Source organism: Narcine bancroftii, chromosome 3 (assembly GCF_036971445.1).
Source record: "Narcine bancroftii isolate sNarBan1 chromosome 3, sNarBan1.hap1, whole genome shotgun sequence".
Classification (NCBI taxonomy): Eukaryota; Metazoa; Chordata; class Chondrichthyes; order Torpediniformes; family Narcinidae; genus Narcine; species Narcine bancroftii.
The window spans coordinates 7,060,278-7,087,981 of record NC_091471.1 but is presented as its reverse complement, the minus strand read 5'-3'; the positions used below and the strand labels follow the sequence as shown (position 1 = coordinate 7,087,981).

At 41.7% G+C, this 27,704-nt stretch overlaps 2 protein-coding genes and 1 non-coding gene across 13 annotated transcripts in view; 2 read left to right on the top strand and 1 right to left on the bottom strand.

The window, feature by feature from the left end:
* sema4f (sema domain, immunoglobulin domain (Ig), transmembrane domain (TM) and short cytoplasmic domain, (semaphorin) 4F) overlaps positions 1-10,006 on the bottom strand; it is a 245,386-nt gene extending 235,380 nt beyond the window's left edge. Inside the window, exons 1-2 of one of the 2 annotated variants that reach the window (XM_069923461.1) lie at positions 9,639-10,006; positions 8,614-8,740 (exon numbers count right to left, since the gene is read on the bottom strand). In XM_069923461.1, coding sequence (XP_069779562.1) covers positions 8,614-8,668 — 55 coding nt within the window. In that variant the 5' untranslated portion in view covers positions 8,669-8,740; positions 9,639-10,006. The remainder of the gene's footprint in view (positions 1-8,613; positions 8,741-9,638) is intronic. The other variant, XM_069923464.1, reaches the window with a different exon arrangement.
* On the top strand, positions 9,402-9,508 carry LOC138759671 (U6 spliceosomal RNA). The gene has a single exon (XR_011355014.1). It is a non-coding gene; the product is annotated as a U6 spliceosomal RNA (small nuclear RNA).
* The window catches only part of m1ap (meiosis 1 associated protein), a 150,390-nt gene continuing 132,661 nt past the window's right edge, over positions 9,976-27,704 (top strand). For 2 of the 10 annotated variants that reach the window (XM_069923465.1, XM_069923469.1), the window contains exons 1-3: positions 9,979-10,186; positions 10,364-10,632; positions 12,666-12,813. In XM_069923465.1, the coding sequence (XP_069779566.1) occupies positions 12,689-12,813 (125 nt within the window). In that variant the 5' untranslated portion in view covers positions 9,979-10,186; positions 10,364-10,632; positions 12,666-12,688. Of the gene's footprint in view, positions 10,187-10,363; positions 10,710-12,665; positions 12,814-25,510; positions 25,568-27,704 lie in introns of those variants that run through there. The other 8 variants (XM_069923475.1, XM_069923466.1, XM_069923467.1 and 5 more) reach the window with 8 other exon arrangements.

Here is a 27,704-nt window from a genome sequence, read left to right as displayed (position 1 = left end):
TATTTTTGTTGAATGACAACATTGTCTGACTGGTTTAATGCAACCTAGATTGTATACCTAAAATGGATGAGGGGGGGGGGGGGGTGGGGGGTGGCTTGGGAGGAGGGATGGGGGGGGGAGAAAAAGTCACTGTATATGTGTGAAAAAGAAAAAGTGTATATCATGGCTAATGTGTTTTATGGTGTGAAAAATAAAAAATTTTAAAAAAAAGAAAAACTCAAATCAGGTTTGTCAAGCATGATCTACCCCTGACAAAACCATGCTGATTACTCCCTAGCAATCTCTATACCTCCAAATATTTTTAAATACCATCCCTCAGAACACTTTCCATCAACTTGCCCACCACAGACGTCAGACTCACGGGCCTATAATTCCCAGGTTTACATTTAGACCCTTTCTTAAACAGCGGAACCACATGCACCACCCTCCAATCCTTTGGCACTATCCCTGTGGCCAGTGACATCCTAAATATCTCTGTGAATGGCCCCACTATCTGTCCACTAGCCTCCCTGAGTGTCCTTGGGAATATTTTGTCCGGTCCCAGAGATTTATCCATCTTTATCTTTTTCAACACAGCCATCACTACCTCCTCAGTTATCTTTATATGCTTCATTACCTCCCCACTATTTTTCTTTACCTCAACTGGTTCAATATTTTTTTCCCTAGTGAATACTGAAGCAAAGAAATCATTCAAAATTTCCCCCATTTCCTCTGACTTCTCACTCAGCCTACCCTCGCTATCTACAAAGGGTCCAATTTTATCCCTCACTAATCTTTTACTTTTAATGTACTTATAGAAACCCTTTGGATTTATTTTTACTCTGTCTGCCAAAGCCTCTTTGTGCCTTTTTTTTGGCCTTTCTAATTTCTTTCTTAAGATTCCTTCTACACTCCTTGTAGTCCTACTTCAAACTGTCAGCTCCCTGTTCTTTATACCTCTTGTACACCTCCCTTTTTCTCCTAACCAAATTTCCAATATTCCGCAAAAACCAAGCCTCCCTATGACTTCCAGACTTTCCTTTGATCCTCACTGGGACATAACTACTCTGTACCCTCGAAATGTATTTTTTGAATATCCTCCATTTTTCATTTACACCCTCACCTGAAAATATCCTGTCCCACTCAATACTCCCCAAATCCCTTCTTATTCCTTCGAAATTTGATCTTCTCCAATCCAGAACCTCAACTTTAGGCCCCTCCTTGCTCTTTCCTAAAACTACCTTAAAACTAACAGAATTATGATCACTAGACCCAATTGGATCTCCAACATTAATGTCTGATACCTGACCTTCCTCATTCCCTAACAGGAGATCCAGTATTACACTGTCCCGAGTCGGTTCTTCTACTAATTGATTCAGAAAACAATCTTGAACACATTTAACGAACTCTAGCCCATCCAGCCCTCTAACTGTATGGGTATCCCAATCAATGTGAGGGAAGTTAAAATCTTCCATGATCACTACCTTATGATTCTCACACTTATACGTTATCTCTCTACACATTTGTTCCTCTAGTTTTCTTGACCCATTTGGTGGTCTGTCTTCTTTGGCTTGGCTTCGCGGACGAAGATTTATGGAGGGGGTAAAAAGTCCACGTCAGCTGCAGGCTCGTTTGTGGCTGACAAGTCCGATGCGGGACAGGCAGACACGATTGCAGCGGTTGCAAGGGAAAATTGGTTGGTTGGGGTTGGGTGTTGGGTTTTTCCTCCTTTGCCTTTTGTCAGTGAGGTGGGCTCTGCGGTCTTCTTCAAAGGAGGTTGCTGCCCGCCAAACTGTGAGGCGCCAAGATGCACGGTTTGAGGCGTTATCAGCCCACTGGCGGTGGTCAATGTGGCAGGCACCAACAGATTTCTTTAGGCAGTCCTTGTACCTTTTCTTTGGTGCACCTCTGTCACGGTGGCCAGTGGAGAGCTCGCCATATAACACGATCTTGGGAAGGCGATGGTCCTCCATTCTGGAGACGTGACCCATCCAGCGCAGCTGGATCTTCAGCAGCGTGGACTCGATGCTGTCGACCTCTGCCATCTCGAGTACTTCGACGTTAGGGGTGTAAGCGCTCCAATGGATGTTGAGGATGGAGCGGAGACAACGCTGGTGGAAGCGTTCTAGGAGCCGTAGGTGGTGCCGGTAGAGGACCCATGATTCGGAGCCGAACAGGAGTGTGGGTATGACAACGGCTCTGTATACGCTTATCTTTGTGAGGTTTTTCAGTAGGTTGTTTTTCCAGACTCTTTTGTGTAGTCTTCCAAAGGCGCTATTTGCCTTGGCGAGTCTGTTGTCTATCTCATTGTCGATCCTTGCATCTGATGAAATGGTGCAGCCGAGATAGGTAAACTGGTTGACCGTTTTGAGTTTTGTGTGCCCGATGGAGATGTGGGGGGGTTGGTAGTCATGGTGGGGAGCTGGCTGATGGAGGACCTCAGTTTTCTTCAGGCTGACTTCCAGGCCAAACATTTTGGCAGTTTCCGCAAAGCAGGACGTCAAGCGCTGAAGAGCTGGCTCTGAATGGGCAACTAAAGCGGCATCATCTGCAAAGAGTAGTTCACGGACAAGTTTCTCTTGTGTCTTGGTGTGAGCTTGCAGGCGCCTCAGATTGAAGAGACTGCCATCCGTGCGGTACCGGATGTAAACAGCGTCTTCATTGTTGGGGTCTTTCATGGCTTGTAATACACCCCTATTAGCACCCTCATGTCTCCTTCACCCCTCAATTCCACCCAAACAGCCTCACTGGACGATCCCTCCAGACCATCTTGCCACCTCACAGCAGTAATGTCCTCTTTAACAAGCAGAGCAACTCCTCCCCCTTTTTTACTCCCTGATCTATCACATCTAAAACAAATGTATCCTGGAACGTTAAGTTGCCAGTCCTGCTCCTCTTGTAGCCAGGTCTCACTAATTGCCACAATATTGTGACCCCAAGTATCTGTCCATGCTCTAAGCTCATCTACCTTGTTCACTATGCTTCTTGCATTAAAATATATGCAATTCAGAGAATGACCCTCACATACATTCTCTTTTCTACCTTTACCCTAATCTCCATCCTACCTTTGTTATCGTTTTTATTCTTATCTAGGTGGCCATGCTCCCTTGACTCTGCTCTCACACTCTGTTCCCCACCCCCCTAGTTTAAACTAGTTTAAACTTTCCCCCACAGCTCTAGCAAATCTGCTTGCCAGCACATTCGTCCCCCTCCAGTTCGAGTGGAGTCCGTCCCTTTTGAACAGGTCCGACTTTCCCCAGAAGAGATCCCAATGACGGCACCATCTCTTTAGCCACGCATTCATCCTCCACATCCTCCTATTTCTACCCTCACTAGCGCGTGGCACCGGCAGCAATCCAGAGATTACTACCTTGGAGGTCCTGTTTTTCAACTTCCTACCTAATTCCACATCATCCTGTTTCAGGACCTCATCCCCACTTCTAGCTAAGTCATTGGTCCCCACATGGACCACAACTTCTGGCTGTTCTCCTTCCCCTTGCAGAATGCTATGTACTTGATCAGAGATATCCCTGACCCTGCAACCAGGGAGGCAACATACCAACCTGGATCCCCGATCTCATCCCACAAACCTTCTATCTGTCCCTCTGACTAACGAGTCCCCAACTACAAGTATCCTGTTCTTATCCCTCCTTCCCTTCTGAACCTCAGGGGCAGCCCCTGTGCCAGAGACCTGACCCCCACGACTCGTCCCTGATAGGCTGTTCCTCCCAGCAGTATCCAATGCAGAATACATATTGCTGAGTGGCACTTCCACAGGGGTACTCTGCACTGGCACTCTCCCTCCTTTCCTCACAGTCACCCAATTCCCTGACTCCTGCCTTCTAGGGGTGACTGTCTCCCTGTAACTCTTCTCTGCTTCCCTTATAATCCTCAGTTCATCCAACTGCAGCTCAAGCTCCTTAACACGGTCACTCATTATATGCAATTGGATGCACCTTTTGCAGGTGTAGTCGTCAAGAACAGCTGTGCTGTCTCTGATTTCCCACATCCCACAATTGGAGCACTTAACTACCCCACCTGACTCCATTTCCTCCTTTCTTAATATAAATACCCTTCCCACACAAGTAGCTCCTTCTCGAGTCCCTCGAGTCAAAGTCCTAAGACCCCACTCCTTCACTGGGTCACTCACTCACTGCACTGCTCCTTGCTGGCCGCTCCCTCCCTTTCTACTCCTTTTATTAGCTCTCACCAATTAACCCCAATTAACTCTTGGCTCCTCCTCTCACCCGACACCAGGCACTGACTCACTGTCTCCTCCGACCCCGAGTCTGACCCCTAAAGCTTCCAAATTGGTTTGATCCCGGATTCCTCCAAATTATATTACAGGATCAAACCAGCAACCACAAAGAAGGCATATCACACAAGGGTAAAGATGAACAATTACTTTATTAACAAAAATTCACCTTCAAACTTTAATTCAAACCCCCCCCCCCTTTTATAACAATGCCCACTGGTTACTATGCAAATTTCTATTACAGTGTTAAACTAATAAATTCCCCAGCCCAAATATAACATATATAATTAAACTCCAAGTTATATTTCTAACCAGCCCACAGAAAAACTTAGACACAAAACAAACACAAGACTCACAACATTTCAATCTCAACCGAAGCAAAGATCATAAACAAAATTCAGTTTGTTTGGTAAACTGAAACCAAAAGATCTTTGAGAAAGAGAGAGCACAAAATTTGAAATTGCCTTCTTGTGTTGCTTGCAGAGAGAGGAACAATGGCATGGTCCGGATCCTTCTGGCTGCCTTCGGAATGTTCATCCCTTTTAAAATGCCCAACATTCTAAACTGCCTCCCAGACAATGACTCTGCTTGGGCCTCCTTCCACTTCACAGCCACACCCAGTGGTGATTTATCTTCCGTCCAGAAATTTCTAGATCATCTTCTGCACATGCCCAGTCTGTCTCCCACTCTCTCAGCAGTCCACCTTCACCTTGGTTCTCTAAGGCAAACTGTCACTTTCCAATACAAAACCACACAACACATAGGCCAATACACAACACAGAACTAGGTAACAGTTCAACACACATAAACTGATTTCCTCCAATCAGTCACTTCAGTGCCTTGCTGAAGAAACTTGTCCCATCATGGGTTTTCCAAATGATAATCTCTTCTTCCAGGTCACCACAGAGTTCCTCTTGTTTCCCTTATTTCAGGAGAAACACTCTAGCCACCCATTTCCTCTTGTAAGGACTACAAGGGTCTTCAACAGGCTGAACTTAGAATGCACAACCAGTCTTCAAAATGGGGTTTTAAACAAACCTGCCAGCTTGCCATTTTGCAGCCTCAACTGCTACTGTAGAACTGCCTTCTCCCTCTCTGAGAGAAGAATCCTGCTTGTTCTTTCCTCTCTCTGCTTGTAAAAACCAAAACCTCTCCCAAAGCTCCAAACCCAATCTTTGAAAGATCTTATCAGCACTTGAGCCCAGACTTTTCCATTTGCACCTGCTTTTGAAGATCTTTCCAAAACAGTTCCATGATCCTTTGCAAAGCCAACCAGAGCCTGAAGGTCTAGCTTCAGCAAAGCTCTTGCATTTTATGAAGTGTTACTCTGTGAAGTGACCTACACTAAACAATTGATCTCTTTTAAAGACATATTTATCCATTACCATAAGAATATAACCCATAAAAAAAACCCCCAAGAACAAGATTCTCTTTGTTAAAACCAAATTTGGCTCAAACAGTGGAAAAGAAACAAGAGAAATAAAAATCAAATCATGACAGATGTAGGGTCAAAGACATGAATGTAGAGGTGAACCAAAAAGTGAAGGTGAAAAACCATCACCACAAATGGGTAAAGTGGTTACATGGACGAGTTCTGAGAAAATTAGGACCATGAACATACTTTGTCAAAATGTTTCGTAATGGAATGGTGAGAAAAGTACACATTTATCATGTGATGCCTTATGCAAACACACAAACAGATTGGCAACCAGATCAATTGCAGGTAGATGAATCATAGGAGCCAGACGAGGTTACAAGTCAGGTACCAACAACAGATGAAACAGAAATGGTACAAGAAAGTACAAAGAAAAATGTTGAGGGTGTGGTGGATGATGTTTATGCTGATACACCATCATTTTGCAATATTAGGAATAATGAGACCACACCCAAAGCTTTCAGCCAGAGAAGAGTACAAGCAGGCTTAATATCAACACATGTGACCTGGTGTCATGACATCTGAAGTGTGAACAACCTCATGACGCAGCTATGTAGCTTCTCGGTTCTGCTGATCAATGTGCCTCATGGGTGTAATGGGTAATTGCCAGTAGATAGGAGGCTGTTGTGAATAGCTGTCACAAGACAGGAGCTGCAGGAGCTGTTAGCACTGGTGCTGCCCCCTCCCTCCAAGTGTACCATTACAAGGGTTCACATCATGGCAATTTTCATTAGTCAACACTTGAACATTCAATGTCAAGATCAAGTTTTGACTCCATCTAAAAGGAGTCCAAATAGTTCAAAAGTGTCGGGAACTTTTGGTCAGGGAAAATATTCAGACAGGAAAAGAGAACCAACCGAAAGGTTAAATCTGTGAAAGAAACCTCGTAAATGATACAAAGATTTTTGTTGCAATTCCATTGTCGAGCCATTGTCAAAGACCAATATGTATATATTTCAAAAATGTAAACAAACATCTAACCTCTTCTTTAAGATGGGAGGAGTTGTAATATCTCTACCCTCTAGCTCCACCTTGTGGAAGGGAGTGGAATCTCCAAAATGTATATATTTCAAAAATGTAAACATCTAACCTCTTCTTTAAGGTGGGAGGAGTTGTAATAGCTCTACCCTCTAGCTCCACCTTGTGGAAGGGAGTAGAATCTCCAAAATGTATATATTTCAAAAATGTAAACATCTAACCTCTTCTTTAAGGTGGGAGGAGTTGTAATAGCTCTACCCTCTAGCTCCACCTTGTGGAAGGGAGTGGAATCTCCAAAATGTATATATTTCAAAAATGTAAACATCTCTTTGCAGACGATGCCGCTTTAGTTGCCCATTCAGAGCCAGCTCTTCAGCGCTTGATGTCCTGCTTTGCGGAAACTGCCAAAATGTTTGGCCTGGAAGTCAGCCTGAAGAAAACTGAGGTCCTCCATCAGCCAGCTCCCCACCATCACTACCAGCCCCCCCACATCTCCATCGGGCACACAAAACTCAAAACGGTCAACCAGTTTACCTATCTCGGCTGCACCATTTCATCAGATGCAAGGATCGACAATGAGATAGACAACAGGCTCGCCAAGGCAAATAGCGCCTTTTGAAGACTACACAAAAGAGTCTGGAAAAACAACCAACTGAAAAACCTCACAAAGATAAGCGTATACAGAGCCGTTGTCATACCCACACTCCTGTTCGGCTCCGAATCATGGGTCCTCTACCGGCATCACCTACGGCTCCTAGAACGCTTCCACCAGCGTTGTCTCCGCTCCATCCTCAACATCCATTGGAGCGCTTTCATCCCTAACGTCAAAGTACTCGAGATGGCAGAGGTCGACAGCATCGAGTCCACGCTGCTGAAGATCCAGCTGCGCTGGGTGGGTCACGTCTCCAGAATGGAGGACCATCGCCTTCCCAAGATCGTGTTATATGGCGAGCTCTCCACTGGCCACCGTGACAGAGGTGCACCAAAGAAAAGGTACAAGGACTGCCTAAAGAAATCTGTTGGTGCCTGCCACATTGACCACCGCCAGTGGGCTGATAACGCCTCAAACCGTGCATCTTGGCGCCTCACAGTTTGGCGGGCAGCAACCTCCTTTGAAGAAGACCGCAGAGCCCACCTCACTGACAAAAGGCAAAGGAGGAAAAACCCAACACCCAACCCCAACCAACCAATTTTCCCCTGCTGCCGCTGCAACCGTGTCTGCCTGTCCCGCATCGGACTTGTCAGCCACAAACGAGCCTGCAGCTGACGTGGACTTTTACCCCCTCCATAAATCTTCGTCCGCGAAGCCAAGCCAAAGAAGAAACATCTAACCTCTTCTTTAAGGTGGGAGGAGCTGTAATATCTCTACCCTCTAGCTCCACCTTGTGGAAGGGAGTGGAATCTCCAAAATGTATATATTTCAAAAATGTAAACAAACATCTAACCTCTTCTTTAAGGTGGGAGGAGTTGTAATATCTCTACCCTCTAGCTCCACCTTGTGGAAGGGAGTGGAATCTCCAAAATGTATATATTTCAAAAATGTAAACAAACATCTAACTCTTCTTTAAGGTGGGAGGAGTTGTAATATCTCTACCCTCTAGCTCCACCTTGTGGATGGGAGTGGAATCTCCTCTGAGGTCTGGTTGTGAAGACTTGCAATCTGTAGCCTCCATTTTTTAATAAACCTGTGTGCTTATCTCTGTGTGAATATATTACATCACCAAATGCAGTAACTCATGGTGTCAATCCACCCCCCACCCCCCCATGGACCTCTTCTCATCCCAGATACCTATAGAAGCCTTAGTAATGCATTTTATACTTAATGTTACATATAAATTGTAATTTCCATAGATCACTGATTTGTAATGGAGATAAACAACTAGCAAAATTAAAATTACACCTTTAAATTACAATCATACAACTTCATTCTCAAAGCCATTGATATTGGTTCACAAATACTGATTACCACAATGTCTGTTTAGGTGCCTTGCCGTTTGGCATGGACAGTCACATCTTTCCATCACCGTTTCTGACCCTCCGAATTGTAGTTGTTCCACCAGAAAATTTGACAAAAGCAGCAACTATAAAAACACCTGCAGCAACAAAAACAACAGCGTGTGCTTGTAGTGTGTGCAGACAAAATCACGTAATTCAAAGTGTCATTGTAATTGGGTAATTATGACAGGTTCAAAATAGTAAATTAGCATAGAGTTTTACATATTGATACATGTAAGCTGGGCTTGCAAAAAATATTTTTGATGTTATAACTACAGGGATATTTTTATTTTAAAAAAATTTCTGCTGAAATACTGCACAGAAATGTTATAGAGTCATTTTGATGTCACCCGGTGCGGTGAGAATGATCCCAAGTGCTGTTTCAGTAAAAATTAAGGTTAACAATGGCTACACTGATGAGACGTGAGTGAAGAAAGGGGGGGGTTTCCTCGAATACAAAGGAAGGACAATTCCTGCAAAAGATTGCTGGCAAGGCCAACTTGATATATTAAAAAACTGCGAAAGAACGGGAACATGTGACAAAGAATCACTCCAAATAAGGATAAGAATAAATCACAAAAATCATGGGTTTGGGAGAAGTAAAGAAGGATGGGCTTTAAGACGAGGAGAGGGGCAGCTTTTGATAGGTCAAACTAACATATCAATTACTCCGTTAACTAACCAATTAAACAAACAGAGGAGTGGTTATTAACACAAAAAAATGGATTTAAAAAAAAGGTGGTTGAGTGTACCTTCTCTGTGCTCGCTTCGGCGGCACATATACTAAAATTGGAACGATACAGAGAAGATTTGCATGGCCCCTGCGCAAGGATGACACGCAAATTCGTGAAGCTTTCCATATTTTTTTAAAAGAGTGTACCTTCTCTGAAAGACACCCGCTCTTGCAAGAACATTGATTAAAAAAAGGTTACCTCGCTTCTCCTATTGACTCTGCGTAATTATTTAATCAGTGCGCTTTGTTTCACACACACCCACCTGGTGACACCAGTGGTTCAGCAGGGACTAGAAGGGCCAAAGGGCCTATCACTGCAATGTGAACCCTGTCATTACTTGTTCTTAGATCTGGGGGACCTTCTCCAATAGGCTTTGGCCAAGATCCAGAGCAGCAAGATGAGCTCAACCCCCAAAACCTTCCTTCACTCATTTTGGTCTCTTCAGTGCCACCATTATTCCTCACGACGGACCTTGCGTTGACCCCTGGACCCAGTGGCTCCCGCCCCTCACCACACACTTTCCCGCCTCTTTGACGGCCGTTGACTTTCTGCGGGCTCCACTCGCGCGCGCGCGCTCGCTCTCTCGCCCCGCCCCGCACAGAAAACACTTCTCCACGGCCGCCGGGCTCTGGCTGCCCGCGGGCAACGTGGCGCCAGCCGTGACGTCAGCAGCGCGCGGGCAACCGTCGTTCCAACCGCCGCCAACCAGCGGGCGCGGGCCGTTTTTTTTGGCGCCAGGACGGAAACACGTGGGGACCCTTGTCGGCCGTGATCAATAAATAAATCTGGGCAAGTAGGACGTGTAATCGTGTACGTGAAAGTACAAAGCAATGCACAAGTGGTGCTTTTAACCCATCCCAATGCTGGAGGAGATTTAGGCATAACTTTCAGTCCATGGAAATATATTTAATGTATTTTTAAATAGCTTATCTCAGTGCTTTGAGGTAAATTTCCACCCTTCTAACCTTGAATATTTCTGTTCTACAGGCTTAAAATCTGGAAAACTAATGTCCTTCTTTCCTAAATGAAAAAAAAAACATCCTGTAAAAATGAAGTCGTGATTCATGATGAGGAGAGGGAGTTGTTCCTCGGATTCACTCTCCTGAAGGCAGCCCGTGCGTCATCCTGGGATACGACGAGGAGAGTAAAAACAGACCGAAACGCTGGAGGAGCTGATTACGTGATCCCACCACCGGACACATATTCCCTCTCCTCCCTTCTCCGAGGAGGATGCGTTGGCCAGTGGGGGGTCTGAGGTGAGAACCAGAGGAATCCTGGCCATTTTGCACGTCAGGGGGCCAGGGGAGATGTGCGGGTATTGGAGGAGACACAGGTGAGGGCGCATTGTTTGAAGAAGGTGGACATCTCTGATGATCTGGCATGGAAGTCCTTGAGGGAGGAATCTCCAGTCTAACGGATAGGAGAGGATCAACAGGGGACATGGGAGTTCACCCAGCTCCAGCTTCCTAACCCAGTCTGTCTCCCCGGAGCTGCAGCTGGATTCACCTTTTGCAGGTGTAGTCAACAGGGACAATTGTGCTGTCCCAGATTTCCCACATGCTGCAATCAGAGCACTGACTGCCCGAACTGCTGACTCCATTAATTCCTCCCAATTTAAATTCAAAGATCTTGCCTCTCAAGTGGCATATGGAATTCTAATTTACCTGTGTGCTTCTGGAAAGTGCCTTGCATTCTCATTATTATAAACTAGCAGGATGCCTGGGAAATAAAACATTTAAGCCACTTTCAGGTGGCCACAATACCCCACTGCAAACCCCTACATTGTACTCCTGTGGCCACCTGAAACTGGAGTACCCGGTCAGGAGGTCTACTTACCTAACCCTCCTCCAGTAGGTGTAATATCCTGCTCGGAGTATCCTCCGTTGCAGCTGAAAGCAGCAGGGGCTGCCAGGGAGCAGGCTGATGACATCACGGTGATGTCCTCAGCCATCATCTCTGTCCTGTATACTGCAGTGATATCGCAAGACAAGAGAGAGCAGTGAATTAAGATTGCTCATGTAAAGTGGGAGATTCCACCATAAAGCATCGGGGTTCGAACTCAACGTTCATGCACTTTGGCCGTTCAAGTCATCACATCAACAGTTGGGAAAACGCCCACGGTGCACCACATCTCTAACTGTTCCCCGACATAATCCTCTTTATATTTTTGTGCAGTAAGTGTTTGATTGCTGGTGGAAAAACAAATTACAGTACTCCTCATTTCATATGTAAAACACTAAAGTCTGCAGACACCGTGGTTGCAGAACAAGTAAAATGCTCACGAAATTCAGCAGGTCAGACAGCATACATACAGCAAAGATAAAGGTACATATCCAACATGTCAGGCTTCAGCCCTTCATTTCAGAGTCTGTGATAAACGTAACATTAAGCATTCAGATTCAACTTGTGTGAATCACGGGGTCATCGTGTTGAACTGTAAAGGGTCCAAGTGCAATGAGATTGGAAAACATTTGTCTTATAAAGCAGGTGGTTCAGATAAGCGAACATGCCACAGGGGCGTAAGGAAAACAAATCCGATTCTTAGTTCAGCCATTTGTTTATTCTATTTTCTCTGCCATCAACCTTGTTTACTAATTCAAGCCATATAATGGTAGGCTTTCTCAATGGTGTTTGGCATCTAGCTGTGGGGCCCCTGCACCATCCTCCAATGAGGCAAAATCTTGCCCAATTTTCTGTTCTTGACGGGTCATTTCAAAACACTTGTGCACAAAAGTGCTGGAGAAACTCAGCAGGTCATGCAGAAAGCAAAAGGCAATTGACGTTTCGAGCCTAAAAAGTCCATTTTAAAAAAAGCTTTCGCTGAATTTTGTATTTCCCCAATAATTTTGTGCACTGCTCTAGACCTCAACATCTGCAGGTTTTCTTGTTTACGCTAATTCTAAACTGACCACTCCCAAAATTAAAACTTCAAAACTCTTTAGTTTTGAAAGTTAATGCATACTTTTCCCTACACTTCCTTTCCCTGACCTTTAACTGAATGAGGTCGGGGCGGGATCCAAAGCGTGGGCGGGACTAGGCCACACTCCCGAGGAGCCGGCGTTCGCTGGTAGCTACCCATCAGCTGGCACGTTCAAGGAAAAGAAAGACGTCCTCTCCGCGGCCACCTGAATGTGCCAGCTGCACTCCCCCAGCCGCATGATCTTCGTTGGAACACCTGAAAGTGCTTTTAGTTGTTGACTACATGATTGAAATAAAATTCCCAAAAAACTTTATGGTAATTCTGCATAAATATATTTTTTTCTGTTTCATGCCTGCTACTTGTTTGGAGATCTGAGTACTGAGGCAGGCCTGATGTTGTTTGTTTCTTGCTGCCTGCCCCTTGCCTGTCAGGAGGCCCAAACACTGAGACGAGCATATTGTTGCTGTTGTGTTTCCTGCTGCCTGGTCCTTGCAGGTCTAGAAGCGTCAATAGTGAGGTGAGACTGATGTTCCTCTGCTGTCTCGTTTTCCTAACTCTACGGGCTTGTGAAGAGCTTCTGCCAAAGTTGTGTCACCATTTTGGGCCCTTATTGAACTGGGTTTAGTTTCTGAATGTACATTTTTTTTTTTAATTTTTTATTTTTCACACCATAAATCACATTAGCCATGATATACACTTTTTCTTTTTCACACATATACAGTGACTTTTTCTCCCCCCCCCTCCCTCCTCCCAAGCCACCCCCCCACGCCCCCCCTCTCATCCATTTTAGGTAGACAATCTAGGTTGCATTAAACCAGTCAGACAATGTTGTCATTCAACAAAAATACACCAGAAATTCTACTGAGTCCATTCTTTTCTTTCCTTCTCCTTCCATCAACTTAGGTAATGTTTGTCCCCGGTAGGTTTTCGCTATTGTATTTAATGTAAGGCTCCCATACTTGTTCGAATATTTCAATATTATTTCTTAAACTATATGTTATTTTTTCTAATGGAATACATTTATTCATTTCTATATACCATTGTTGTATTTTCAAATTATCTTCCAATTTCCAGGTTGACATAATACATTTTTTTGCTACGGCTAGGGCTATCTTAACAAATCTTTTTTGTGCATCCTCCAAATCAATTCCAAATTCTTTGTTTTTTATGTTACTTAGGAGAAAGATCTCTGGATTCTTTGGTATATTGTTTTCTGTTATTTTATTTAATATCTGATTGAGATCATCCCAAAATTTTTCTACTCTCTCACATGTCCAGATTGCATGAATTGTTGTTCCCATTTCTTTTTAACATCGAAAACATCTATCAGATACTGTTGGGTCCCATTTATTTAACTTTTGCGGTGTAATGTATAGTCTGTGTAACCAATTATATTGTATCATACGTAGCCTCGTATTTATTGTATTTCTCATCGTTCCAGAACATAATTTCTCCCATGTTTCCTTTTTTATCTTTATATTTAAATCTTGTTCCCATTTTTGTTTAGTTTTACCATTTGTTTCCTCATTCTCCTTTTCTTGCAGTTTAATATACATATTTGTTATAAATCTTTTGATTAACATTGTATCTGTAATCACATATTCAAGGTTACTTCCCTCTGGTAAACTCACATTGCTTCCTAATTTATCTTTCAAGTAGGATCTCAGTTGGTAATATGCCAGCGCTGTATCTCCAGTATCTCCAGCGCTTGACGTCTTGCTTTGCGGAAACTGCCAAAATGTTTGGCCTGGAAGTCAGCCTGAAGAAAACTGAGGTCCTCCATCAGCCAGCTCCCCACCATGACTACCAGCCCCCCCACATCTCCATCGGGCACACAAAACTCAAAACGGTCAACCAGTTTACCTATCTCGGCTGCACCATTTCATCAGATGCAAGGATCGACAAAGAGATAGACAACAGACTCGCCAAGGCAAATAGCGCCTTTGGAAGACTACACAAAAGAGTCTGGAAAAACAACCAACTGAAAAACCTCACAAAGATAAGCGTATACAGAGCCGTTGTCATACCCACACTCCTGTTCGGCTCCGAATCATGGGTCCTCTACCGGCACCACCTACGGCTCCTAGAACGCTTCCACCAGCGTTGTCTCCGCTCCATCCTCAACATCCATTGGAGCGCTTACACCCCTAACGTCGAGGTACTCGAGATGGCAGAGGTCGACAGCATCGAGTCCACGCTGCTGAAGATCCAGCTGCGCTGGATGGGTCACGTCTCCAGAATGGAGGACCATCGCCTTCCCAAGATCGTGTTATATGGCGAGCTCTCCACTGGCCACCGTGACAGAGGTGCACCAAAGAAAAGGTACAAGGACTGCCTAAAGAAATCTCTTGGTGCCTGCCACATTGACCACCGCCAGTGGGCTGATATCGCCTCCAACCGTGCATCTTGGTGCCTCATAGTTTGGCGGGCACCAACCTCCTTTGAAGAAGACCGCAGAGCCCACCTCACTGACAAAAGGCAAAGGAGGAAAAACCCAACACCCAACCCCAACCAACCAATTTTCCCTTGCAACCGCTGCAATCGTGTCTGCCTGTCCCGCATCGGACTTGTCAGCCACAAACGAGCCTGCAGCTGACGTGGACTTTTTACCCCCTCCATAAATCTTCGTCCGCGAAGCCAAGCCAAAGAAAGATCTCCAGTTATATTGTACTTATCTCTCATTTGTTCAAAGGATAAGAATCTACTTCCTGAAAAACAATTTTCTATTCTTTTAATCCCTTTTTTTTCCCATTCTCTAAAGGAAAGGTTATCTATTGTAAAAGGGAGTAGCTTATTTTGCGTCAATATTAGTTTTGGTAATTGATAATTTGTTTTATTTCTTTCTACATGAATCTTCTTCCAAATATTGAGGAGATGATGTAATACTGGAGAAGTTCTGTGTTGTACCAATTTTTCGTCCCATTTATATAATATGTGTTCAGGTATCTTTTCCCCTATTTTATCTAATTCTAATCTCGTCCAGTCTGGTTTTTCCCTTGTTTGATAAAAATCTGATAGGTATCTTAATTGTGCGGCTCTATAATAATTTTTGAAGTTTGGCAATTGTAAGCCTCCTTGTTTATACCATTCTGTTAATTTATCTAGTGCTATCCTCGGTTTTCCCCCTCTCCATAAAAATTTCCTTATTATTTTCTTTAACTCTTTGAAGAATTTTTCTGTCAGTTGTATTGGCAGTGCCTGAAATAAGTATAATATCCTTGGAAAAATGTTCATTTTAATACAGTTTATCCTTCCTATCAGTGTTAGTGGTAGATCTTTCCAATGCTCTAAATCGTCCTGTAATTTTTTCATTAGTGGATTATAATTGAGTTTATATAATTGGCCTAGATTTTTGTTTATTTGTACACCTAGGTATCTTATTGCCTGCATTTGCCATCTGAATGGAGATTCCTTCTTAAATTTTGAGAAATCCGCATTATTCATAGGCATTGCTTCACTTTTATTTACGTTTATCTTGTAACCCGACACTTCTCCATATTCCTTCAATTTCTTATATAATTCTTTTATTGATAGTTCTGGTTCTGTTAAGTACACTATAACATCATCCGCAAATAGACTGATTTTATATTCCCTGTCTTTTATTTTTATTCCTTTTATATTATTATCTATTCTTATCAATTCTGCTAGTGGTTCTATAGCTAGCGCAAACAATAAAGGTGATAGTGGGCATCCCTGCCGCGTTGACCTGCTTAAGTTAAATTGCTTTGATACATGTCCATTTACTGTCATTTTCGCTAACGGTCCCTTATATAATGCTTTAATCCAATTAATATACTTCTCCGGAAAACTGAATTTTTGCAATACTTTGAACAAATAATTCCATTCTACTCTGTCGAAGGCCTTCTCTGCGTCTAAAGCAACTGCTACTGTAGGTGCTTTATTTCCTTCTACTGCATGAATTAAGTTAATAAATTTACAAATATTGTCTGTTGTGCGTCTTTTTTTGATAAATCCAGTTTGGTCTAAATTTACCATTTTCGGTACCTGCTCTGCTAATCTGTTTGCTAATAGTTTAGCTATTATCTTATAATCTGTGTTTAGCAAAGATATTGGTCTATATGACGCTGGTGAGAGTGGATCTTTCCCTTGTTTTAGTATTACTGTAATTATTGCTGTTTTACATGAATCTGGTAAGTTTTGTGTCTCATCAATCTGGTTGATTACATCCAGGAGGGGCGGTCTTAATAAGTCTTTAAATGTTTTGTAGAATTCTATTGGAAATCCATCCTCTCCTGGTGTCTTATTATTTGGTAATTTTTTTATTATCTCTTGTATTTCTACTGTTCCAAATGGTTCTGTTAATTTATTTTGTTCCTCTATTTGTAGTTTTGGTAGTTCAATTTTAGTCAAAAATTCATCTATTTTCCCTTCTTTCCCTTCGTTTTCAGTTCGGTATAATTGTTCATAGAATTCTCTAAAGTTTTCCTTAATTTCTTTTGGATTATATGTAATTTGTTTGTCTTTTTTCCTTGATGCCAATACCATTTTCTTAGCTTGCTCTGTCTTAAGCTGCCATGCTAGGATTTTGTGCGTTTTTTCACCTAGTTCATAATATTTCTGTTTTGTCTTCATTATATTCTTCTCTACCTTATATGTTTGTAATGTTTCATATTTTATTTTTTTATCCGCCAATTCTCTTCTTTTAATTGTATCTTCCTTCATTGCTAATTTTTTTTCTATATATACTATTTCACTTTCCAACAGCTCTGTTTCCTGATTATAGTCCTTCTTCATCTTGGTTACATAACTTATTATTTGCCCTCTAATGAATGCTTTCATTGCGTCCCATAGTATAAACTTATCTTCCACTGATTCCGTATTTACTTCAAAATACATTTTTAATTGTTTTTCAATAAATTCTCTAAAATCCTGTCTTTTAAGTAGCATGGGGTTTAATCTCCATCTATACATTCTTGGAGGGATGTCCTCTAGCTTTACTGTCAATATTAAGGGTGAATGGTCCGATAGCATTCTCGCTTTATATTCTGTTTTTCTTACTCTATCCTGCATACTAGCTGATAACAAAAATAGGTCTATTCTTGAGTATGTTTTATGTCTAGCCGAGTAGTATGAGTATTCCTTTTCTTTTGGGTTTTGTTTCCTCCATATATCCAAAAGTTTCATTTCTTGCATTGATTTAATTATAAATTTGGTTACTTTGTTCTTCCTGTTAATTTTTTTCCCCGTTTTATCCATATTTGGATCCAAATTCAGGTTGAAATCCCCCCCTATTAGTATGTTCCCTTGCGTATTAGCTACCTTCAAAAAGATATCTTGCATAAACTTTTGATCTTCTTCATTAGGTGAATATACATTAAGTAGATTCCAAAACTCCGAATATATCTGACATTTTATCATAACATATCTCCCTGCTGGATCTATTATTTCCTCTTCTATTTTAAATGGCACATTTTTACTAATTAATATAGCCACTCCTCTTGCTTTTGAATTGTACGATGCTGCTGTTACATGTCCTACCCAATCTCTCTTTAATTTCTTGTGCTCCAATTCAGTTAAGTGTGTTTCTTGGACAAATGCTATATCAATTTTTTCCTTTTTCAGTAAATTTAGTAGTTTCTTCCTTTTAATTTGGTTATTTATTCCATTAATATTTAAGGTCATATAGTTCAGCGTAGCCATTTTATATTTTGTTTATCTTCTCTTTCCGTTTTTCCATCATTACCTTTCCTCCTTTTCCATTTCTGTTTTCTTATTTTCAACTCTTTACCAGACAACATTCCTACAACATCCAACATTTTCCTTATTCTCCTATTTCTATCTTCTTTATCCCCAATCTCCCCTTCCCCTCCTGAGTTGTCCTTTATCCCTTGTCGGACAACCACATCTCCCCTCTCCATTTGGATTTGCGAATCCACTCGCAAGCGTCAACTGATTTTGCAGTGACCGCTCTTTTCCCCCACCCAGCCCCCCCCAGAAAAGATTTCACTTTTTATATGTCACAAAGGTCACTCTTTTAATTCCCTCCTTATTCTCTCTATTCCATTGCCTTCCCTTATTAATTCTTGTCTATACTATCTATATTTTCCTCTAAGTACAGATACATTCACGTATGCACATTGTCTCTATTCACTCTTATACCTCTTTACCCGCATACATATCAATCGTGATCATTTTTACTCTCATTACCCGTCTTCATCCCTCAGTCTATTTTTGTCTTTACCCACATACATATCAATCGTGATCATTTTTACTCTCATTACCCGTCTTCATCCCTCAGTCTATTTTTGTAATTGTTCTGCAAATTTTCGTGCTTCTTCTGGATCCGAGAATAGTCTGTTTTGTTGTCCTGGAATAAATATTTTCAATACCGCTGGATGCTTTAGTATAAATTTATACCCTTTCTTCCATAAAATCACCTTTGCTGTATTGAACTTTTTTCTCTTCTTTAGGAGTTCAAAACTTATATCTGGATAAATGAAGATTTTTTGCCCTTTATACTCCAGTGGTTTGTTGCCCTCTCTTACTTTTTCCATTGTCTTCTCCAGTACCTTTTCTCTTGTAGTATATCTTAGGAATTTTACTAAAATAGATCTTGGTTTTTGTTGTGGTTGTGGTTTAGAGGCCCATGCTCTATGTGCCCTTTCTATTTCCATTTCTTGCTGTAGTTCTGGACATCCTAGGGTCTTAGGGATCCAATCTTTTATAAACTCCCTCATATTCTTGCCTTCTTCATCTTCCTTAAGGCCCACTATCTTTATGTTATTTCTTCTGTTATAATTTTCCATTATATCTATTTTTTGAGCTAGTAGTTCTTGTGTCTCTTTAGTTTTTTTATTAGATTTCTCCAATTTCTTTTTTAAGTCTTCTACCTCCATTTCTGCTGCTACTGCCCGCTCTTCCATCTTGTCCATTTTCTTTCCCATTTCTGTTAAGGTCATATCTATTTTATTCACTTTCTCTTCTGTGTTGTTTATTCTTCTTCTTAAATCATTAAATTCCTGTGTTTGCCATTCTTTAAATGACTCCATGTATCCTCTCACAAGAGAAAGTATATCCTTTACCTTGCCTTTCCCTTCTTCTATTTCACTGTACTCTTCCTCTTCTTCTTCCTCTGGGTTGGCCATCTGTTGTTTCTTTGTTGCTCTTTTCTTCTCTTCTTTCTTGCTTTCATTGTCTTCTGTGGTCTCTTGTTGCTGCAGGTGTTCTGCAGCTGTCGTTGCCGGCTGTGGAGATCGACTCCCCAGCTGGTCCCCCCTCCCGTCGGTGTGTTTTTTTTCATGCGCGGTTGCGCACTTTTACTTGGCTCTGCGAGCCATTTTTGTAGTCCTATTTCTACCGACCTGAGGAAGCGGGCTTCTCTCTCCACAGCGGGCCTCTTCGGACAGGTAAGGCCTTCTCCTTCTTCCTCCGTTGTCTTCTCTTCCTCTCTTCTTACCGTTGATTTTGATTTTTCTTTTTTTGTCGCCATCTTCTTTCCACCTTTATACTCACTTTTCTTTAACTTTTATTTCTGTGCCTTTGTATTTTCTCTTGTTTTTCCCGACTTTTCTGGAGAGGGCTGGAGTTCACCGTCCGGCCACTACTCCATCACGTGACTCCTCCCAGTTTCTGAATGTACATTGATGCATTGTAACTAATTGAGGTGACACTAGTGCAAATTCAATTTTTTTTTGAACATTTGAACTTCATATAACCTTAAAGGTTAAATTCAATATGGTCATGACATTCAGCATCAAATGTTACCCCTACTGAACCTCCTTGGGCATTTCTAGAGCACTCCATATTGGTTTGCATGAAGATCAGACAAACAAACAGACAGACATGCAAAAAATATACATAAGATAAGAACACTGGATATCATTTTGGTGGAACTGCATTAAGTTGAGCATTATAGTTTTGTGGGCTGGTGCCAGACACTCCATCAGGGTTAATGTTCATCTGCAAAAGAATTATCTCTACACTCTGCTGCTCTTCTCCTCACCTAAGACTTCTGAGAAGTCTTTACAATACTGTAAATAGTTTCAATCATTTTTCATTACATCTTTTAGTAGCTTTGTTCAGTGTTATAAAATATTGTGAGATGCTTAGAACTTTGAACACTAAAGCAGAGAAACAGGCCATTCTGTTTAGTCCCATCATCCTGCACCCAAACCAGATCCCTCCATGTCCTTCCCATTCAATTACCTATCCAATCGTCTCTAAAATGTCAAAATCAAACCCACATCCACCACCTCACTCTCACCACTCTCTGAGTGAAGAAATTCCCTGGAAAGTTCCTCTTAAACATTTCATCTTTCATTTGTTATGAGTCCAGAGGACCCCAAAACCCAGCAGCAATAGAAATTCACCAAGACAAATGGTTACTTAAGCAAAAGTTGCTTTTAATTTTCTTTGAACATAAAAACAGGATCAAACTTTAACATTACTATTAACTAAGCCTAACTTCATCCCCTTCTAATTCTAAGTGCACGTTTATGTAATGTATATATGTTCAGGAAAGTTCTTTGATTCACTTCTCATTGCTCCAAGTTCACCGGTATCAGGTAATTCTTCTGTGCACAGAATTTAACATTTATGAATTTTCACCAGGCTCTGGTGCTGAAAGGTAAATGGTTACCACTCAGGAAGGGTTTTGTTGGTTTCAGAGAGATTTTTTGCTCATTGGACACACACACACAAACTGATTTCCTCCAATCAACCACTTCAGTGTCTTGCTGAAGAAAATTGCCCCATCATGGGTTTTCCAAATGATAACCTCTTCTTCACCACAGAGTTCCTCTTGTTTCTTTTATTTCAGGAGAAACACTCTAGCCAGCCATTTCTTCTTGTCAGGACTACAAGGGTTTTCAACAGGCTGAACTCAGAACTCCCAACCCATCTTCAAAATGGGGTTTTCAATAAACCTGAAGCTTGCCATGTTGCAGCCTCAAAAGTCACTGTAGAACTGACCTCTCTCTTCCACCCCCCCCCACCCCCCCCAGAGTAGAATCCTGTTTGGTTTTTTTTCTCTCTCTCCTTGTAAAAACCAAAACCCCTCCTAAGGCTCCAAACCCAATCCTTGAAAGATTTTTATCATCACTCAAGCCCAGACTTCTCCATCTGCACCTGCTTTTGAAATTTCTTCCAAAGCAGTTCCATAGTCTTGCAAAGCCACTGGTGCCTTTATCATTAAGATAAATGGAAGCTCTTGCATTTTAAATGAGATATGAAGTGTAAGTATCTGTGAAGTATCTGTGAGAAACAAAGGAAGATCCCTACCTCGCCCTTCTGTCACTGCAACCCACGCCTTTGAGGGCCGACGTGAAATCTCCGGCAAAGCTTCTGAATGGCAGAAAGTACAAGTCAACCCTGCCAAGCAAAATCCTTCCACCAGATGACCAAGAGAAAACAAGCTGACTAACATACAAGAGGAAAGTCATCAACATTACAATAAACATGCACAAACATGACCAGCATCATGAGATTTGAGTAAAAGTTTGTGCTGTCAGCTTACAAGCTTCTCTGAGTGTTAAAACCGCCAATGGTACAACCGGGGACATAACAGAAGGCATTGAACTTTGCTATCTTCTATCGTACCAGATTTGGTTTTGAAGCAGGATATGTCATTTAGGCCATGCCACAGCTGTCAGGTATCCCTTGTTTTTTCCATTTTCATCTGGAATCCCCACTTTAGCCGGGAAATGGCTTTCCATAGGTAATACCTGTTCCTTCTGTAGTGATCCTATCCAATTTTAATTAGGACAGCAGAACAGTAGAGTTTACGGAGCCTTTGTCTCGTTGTATCAGAGATCTAGATTCAATCCTGAACTCAGGTGCAGTTTATGTTCTCCCTGAAACTGCATGGATTTCCTCCAAGAGCCCTGAATTCCTTTTGCATTGTAATTTGCCCATAGTATCCAATGAATGGACTGGTAGATGATGAGGACATGAGAAGGTTTTTAAAAAATGGGTTTGTTATTGATTAAGTGTTTGATGGTCATCAACCATTCTAATGTAACTTCGTAGACTGAAGGGCTGTCTTCTGTGCTTTATCTCTCAATAACCGTTCTAAGGCCTTATTTAGCAGATAGTTATTGAAGAAGACCGCAGAACCCACCTCACTGACAAAAGGCAAAGGAGGAAAAACCCAACACCCACCCCAACCATCCAATTTTCCCCTGCAGCCACTGCAACCGTGTCTGCCTGTCCCGCATCGGACTTGTCAGCCACAAACGTGCCTGCAGCTGACGTGGACTTTTACACCCTCCATAAATCTTCGTCCGCGAAGCCAAGCCAAAGATTGTTTTTTTATTTTCATGAAATTGACTGTCTTTTAGAATATTCTACATGTATTGTAACTTCAATTTAGATTTCATTAAAATTTTGAAACATATTCCCTTGACTTTAAAGTGAATATCTATGAAAACCTGTGTTGGATGCAGGTCAATTTCCTGTGTTTTCCACAGCATGTCCACCATTTTGGTAGCCAGTTTGCTTGCTGGTAAAGTGGGTCACCACATGACTTCCCCCCCCCCCCATAAACGGCGATCCCACTGCAGACCCCCAAAATCTGTATTTTTTTTGTTTGGGCGGCCTTCCTCTCTGCCAAGGCGCCAGAACTATAACTGGTCTGTCCAGATCCAGATGGGCATATTTGAGGTGGTCAATTGCAGAAGCTTCCTCTTTACCTCTGATGTCCAAAGTGTACATCAAACCATTGTGTCTTTGTACCTCGAAGAGAACCTCATACATACACTAGGTGTGCTCCTTTCTGTACGAAAACATACTTTCAGTCCTGCAAGTTCTGGGGTATATAGCACCTGGCCTGACCATGTTGAGATGTCAGCATGGATGCTAAAGAACCGAGATTCTCATAGAGCTTGCTTAGGACTACTGCGGGAGATTCTTCCTGTCCTCGTGAGTCTGATACAAATTCTTCTGGAATCATCAGGGGTGCAACATAGACCAGCTTTGCCGATGAGGCACCTATATCATCCTTAGGAGCCGGTCATATGCCCACGAGTATCCACGGCAATTCGTCAACCCAGTTAGGTCCCTGCAGACGCACCATAATGGCTGTGGAACCTTTCTATTTGTACATTGGATTGTGGGTTGTATGCAGTTGTGTGGTGCATCTTGGTTCCAAGCAGGGTGGCCATTGCTAACCACAGGCTTGACATGAATTGGGTACTCCTGTCAGACGTGATGTGTGCTGGCAGACTAAAACGTGCTATCCTGGTGGAAATGAGGGCCCTGGCGCAAGTGTCGGTAGTCATGTCTGCCATTGGAACTGCCTCTGGCCACAGCGATGCCCAATTCATTACAGTGAGAAGAAAATGGGAGCCACAATGTCCACGTGTATGTGGTAAAACCTCCAATACATTGGCTCAAAAGATTGTAGTGGGTTTTCGTGTGTTGCTGGACTTTAGATATCTGGCAATGACAGCATGTCTTCACCCAATTACTGACCTGTTTTTGAAGGTCATGTCACACAAATCTGTTGGCTACCATATGGACAGTTGTTCTGATTGATGGATGTGTCAACCTGTGTACTGTATCAAATACCTGCCACCTCCAGGCAACCGGAACAATTTGGTGAAAATAACCTGTAGGTACATCACAAAGGAGTTTGAGCTCCTCCAGGCCTACCAGAATTTCTTCCAGCTGCAGGTTCGAGTCTCCTGTTCCATAATGAGGAATTTCTTTGTCTAGCTGTTGTGCTTTTGTGATCGTTACATAGTCAACCCCTTTGATGAAGGTCTGCATGGATTGTATGGTCGGGCGAGACAGCTCGTCTGCTGTTATGTTAGCCTCGTGTTCGATGGCTATCATGAACTCAGAAATATATGATAAATGTTTCTGTTGACAAGCCGACCATGGATCTGATACCTTAGTGAAGGCAAATGTAAACAGCTTGTGGACCATAAAAGCCATGAAATGCATGTTTTCTAGAAAGTCCTGAAATGTCTGATAGCTAGGTATAGTCCAAACAATTCCCGATAAAAAGCACTTTACTTGAGTTCTGGTGGTCTTAGCTGCTTGCTAACGAAAGTCCATCGATGTATTGTTCAAGCGCCCCTCCTTTTGCTATACTGGACGCATCCACTGTCAGGGTTGTTTGGACATCCATTCTTGGGCATTCAACAATGCAGCATTAGCCAGTGATTCCTTGGCGTTCTCAAATGCTGCCGACAATTCTTCGTCCCAAGTGACATCTCTTGCTTTGCCTGACACCAGGGCAAAGAGGGTCGGGGCGCATGATGCAAGCTACTGATGGTAGAAACCAGTGATAAAATTTCACCATTCCAATGAACTCCTGGAGGCCTTTAACTGTGCTGGGCTTAATGAATGTGTGGATCGTCTTGACCTTTGCCGTAGTGGCTTTGTTCCATATTTGATAAAAAGATAAAAACTTGTGTTGGACGCAGGTCAATTTCCTGCATTTTCCACAGCACGTCCACCATTTTGGGCGCTGGTTCGCTTGCTGGTAAGTTGGTTGCCACAATACCATAGTATTCTTTTATTTGTTTATACCATTTATTAACAATCTCTAATTGCCCTTGTCACTGGACAATAAAGGATGAACAATAAATGAAGAATACATTGAACAACTGAAGTTATATATAAGCTAGAGCAGTAACTTTCCTGAAGACAATAGCTGTTGAAGCTTGAATGAAAGGTTATCAGTCTGAAATTTTACTTTTTCCACAGATGCTAAATATTTCCTGAATTTTCAATAAAAGCGGATATAAAAATCAACCTACTGAACATACTGAGGTTTTAATGAATGACTAAAGATTTCCTTTTAACTCCATATTTATTTAATTATTTGAATTGAATTTCTCCAGCTTCCTTATGAGATTCAAATTCGTGCCTCATGATCAATAGTCTAGAACTCCGGCTCCTGATCCATTAACTTGACCACTTATTTGTCACTACCATATCCATAAGGGATATTCTCGTAAGAACTAGTTATTATTTCATGGGTCTAATGCTTAATTCCCTCGTGCATTTTAAGAATTATTTCCTTTCATAAATCTGTATGTATGGAAGGGGAGAGGGAGGGAGGGATTGTTTTGTTTTTGTTTGTGAGAAAAAATTTAATATATTTTATATTTAAAATGTATCATTTTTGAAAAAAAATTCAATAAAAAGGAATTGTTTCTTTTCAGACCATTGGATCATTGTTGATGTTTGAAGCTGTTTTAAATGACTTTTCGCTCTCTGATTTTACCTTTCCTGGGTTTCTCAAGTATTAGACAAAGATCTCATAAGGAGTTGGCAGTTAATAAAATAGAAATTATTGTTGTGTAAGTATTTGCCTTATTACCACTGTTTATAACTGCATTTTTTGTTTATTATGTATGGCATTTACCGTGAAAACCCTCATTTTTACAAAAAATACTTCTCAACACACTATCAAAGAAAATATTCAAAATACTTTATGATCTGCTGAGTTGTAACAGAATACAATTAATTTAAAATGTTGAGGTCCATTTCCTCAGTCATGGATTACATCATTATTTTGGCTGCCTTCATTATGTATGAAGATGGTAGTTGCAAAAGTAGAATCTGATTTTAACAGACTTTTCCATGGTATTCTGGTCAATAACTATCCCTGCCTGGATCAACATCACTAAAAAAAATCAGTGATGTTATCACCACCTTGCTGTATATGGGAAGTTACACTTTTCTGTTTGGCTCACTACATTATTCCAATAATCATTCTTTCAAAATAATTTATTAGTCTGAAGATACTTTGTGATGGCTGCAGATCACGAAAGCTGCAAATAGACACATTTACTCCCCAGGTTAAGCAAGTCTGCAGGTGCTGGAGAATTCAATTCACAACAAATTGCTGATTGCCCATCACTCCAGTGCTCAGTAACCAACACTAACTTCTGTTTCTGCAATTACTTTCAAATTTATATTCCTTAGCATTGTGTTGAATCCTTCTCTCCTTTTCTTTCCTTGTTTCTAAAATGTTTTTTTATTTTTCTCAGATCTTAGCTTTTGTATACCCAATTTCTTTTGCTCTTTTGTCAAACAATTAATAAGTTGCAAGGCCCTAACTTCTGGGTTTTCTTCCAAGCCTCTCTGCCCATCAGTCCATTAAGATCATCCTCAAGGGCAATTTGTTTGACCAAGCTCTTAATCCTGATCCAAAAACAGAAAATACTGGAAATATATAACCATTTACGGAGCGGAAACAGGCCATGTTGGCCTTTCGAGTCCGCACCAGTTCACTGATTTTGTGCGCCCTCTTCAGGCATTGGTCCCGGAGATCTTCATTCAATAACGATGGGCGAATTCAATGCAGGTGGAATCAGATAATAGCAAAACTATGAGCAAACAGATTGGCTGTCTGTGTACCAAAAATAGTAAAACTTGACGAAACTGGATTTATTAAGAAAAGACAAACAATGGACAATATCTCTATGTAGCAGATCAGGACATATTTGTGTAATGAGAAACAGAGTCAAATGTGGGTTCCACATTTCGGAACCCACTTAAGGAGAGTTTATGTAAAAACACAAAGCTGGAGAAACTTAGCTGGTCAAACAGTTTACTTTATGTAGCAAAGATAAAGATACATAATCAACATTTTGGGTTTGAGCCCCTCATCAAGTCCTTGATGAAAGCTGTTATGAGCCCAGAGGACCCATAAACCCAGCAGCAATAGATATTCACCAAAACAAATGATTACTTAAACAAAAGGTGCTTTTAATTATCTTTAAACATGAAAACAGAACCAAACTTTAACTTATCTCTATTGACTTAACTAACGTAACTTAACCCCCTTCTAATTCTAAGCGCACGTTTATTTAATGTGTGTGTGTGTGTGTGTGTAAGTTCAGAAAAGTTATTTGGTTCGCAGTCCAATCTCATTTCTCATCCCTCCAAGTTCACTGGTTGCAGGCAATTTTTAAACTGTGCACAGAATTTAACATTTGTAAAGTTCACCAGGCTTTGGTGCTTGAAAGGTAAATGGTTACCGCTCAGGAAGGTTCTTGTTGGTTTTCAGAGGGAGATTTGTTCTTCCAGGACATGCAGAACTGATGTACTTCCATCAGCCACTCCAGTTCTTGCTGATGAAACTTGCCCCTTCAGGGTTCTCCAAATGATAACCTCTTTCTTTCAGGTCATCACAGAGTTCCTTTTTGATTCACTTATTCCAAGTGAAACATTAGACAGCCAGTCCTCTCCTCTTGCATGAACCACAAAGACTTTGACCAGGCTGTCTTCTAAATGGCCTTGCCAGCTTGTCCTGTTCCAGTCCCAGCTACTTCTGCTGGCTGTAATACTGTACAAGTGATCTCTGTATTTCTCTCTCTCTCTCTCTCTCTCTCTCTGTGAGAGAAAAGCCCATTTGACTCTCTCTGCTTGAAAAACCACATGACCCTCCAGACAGCAGTGGCTCCAGCATGCTCTTTCATCTGTTGCCTT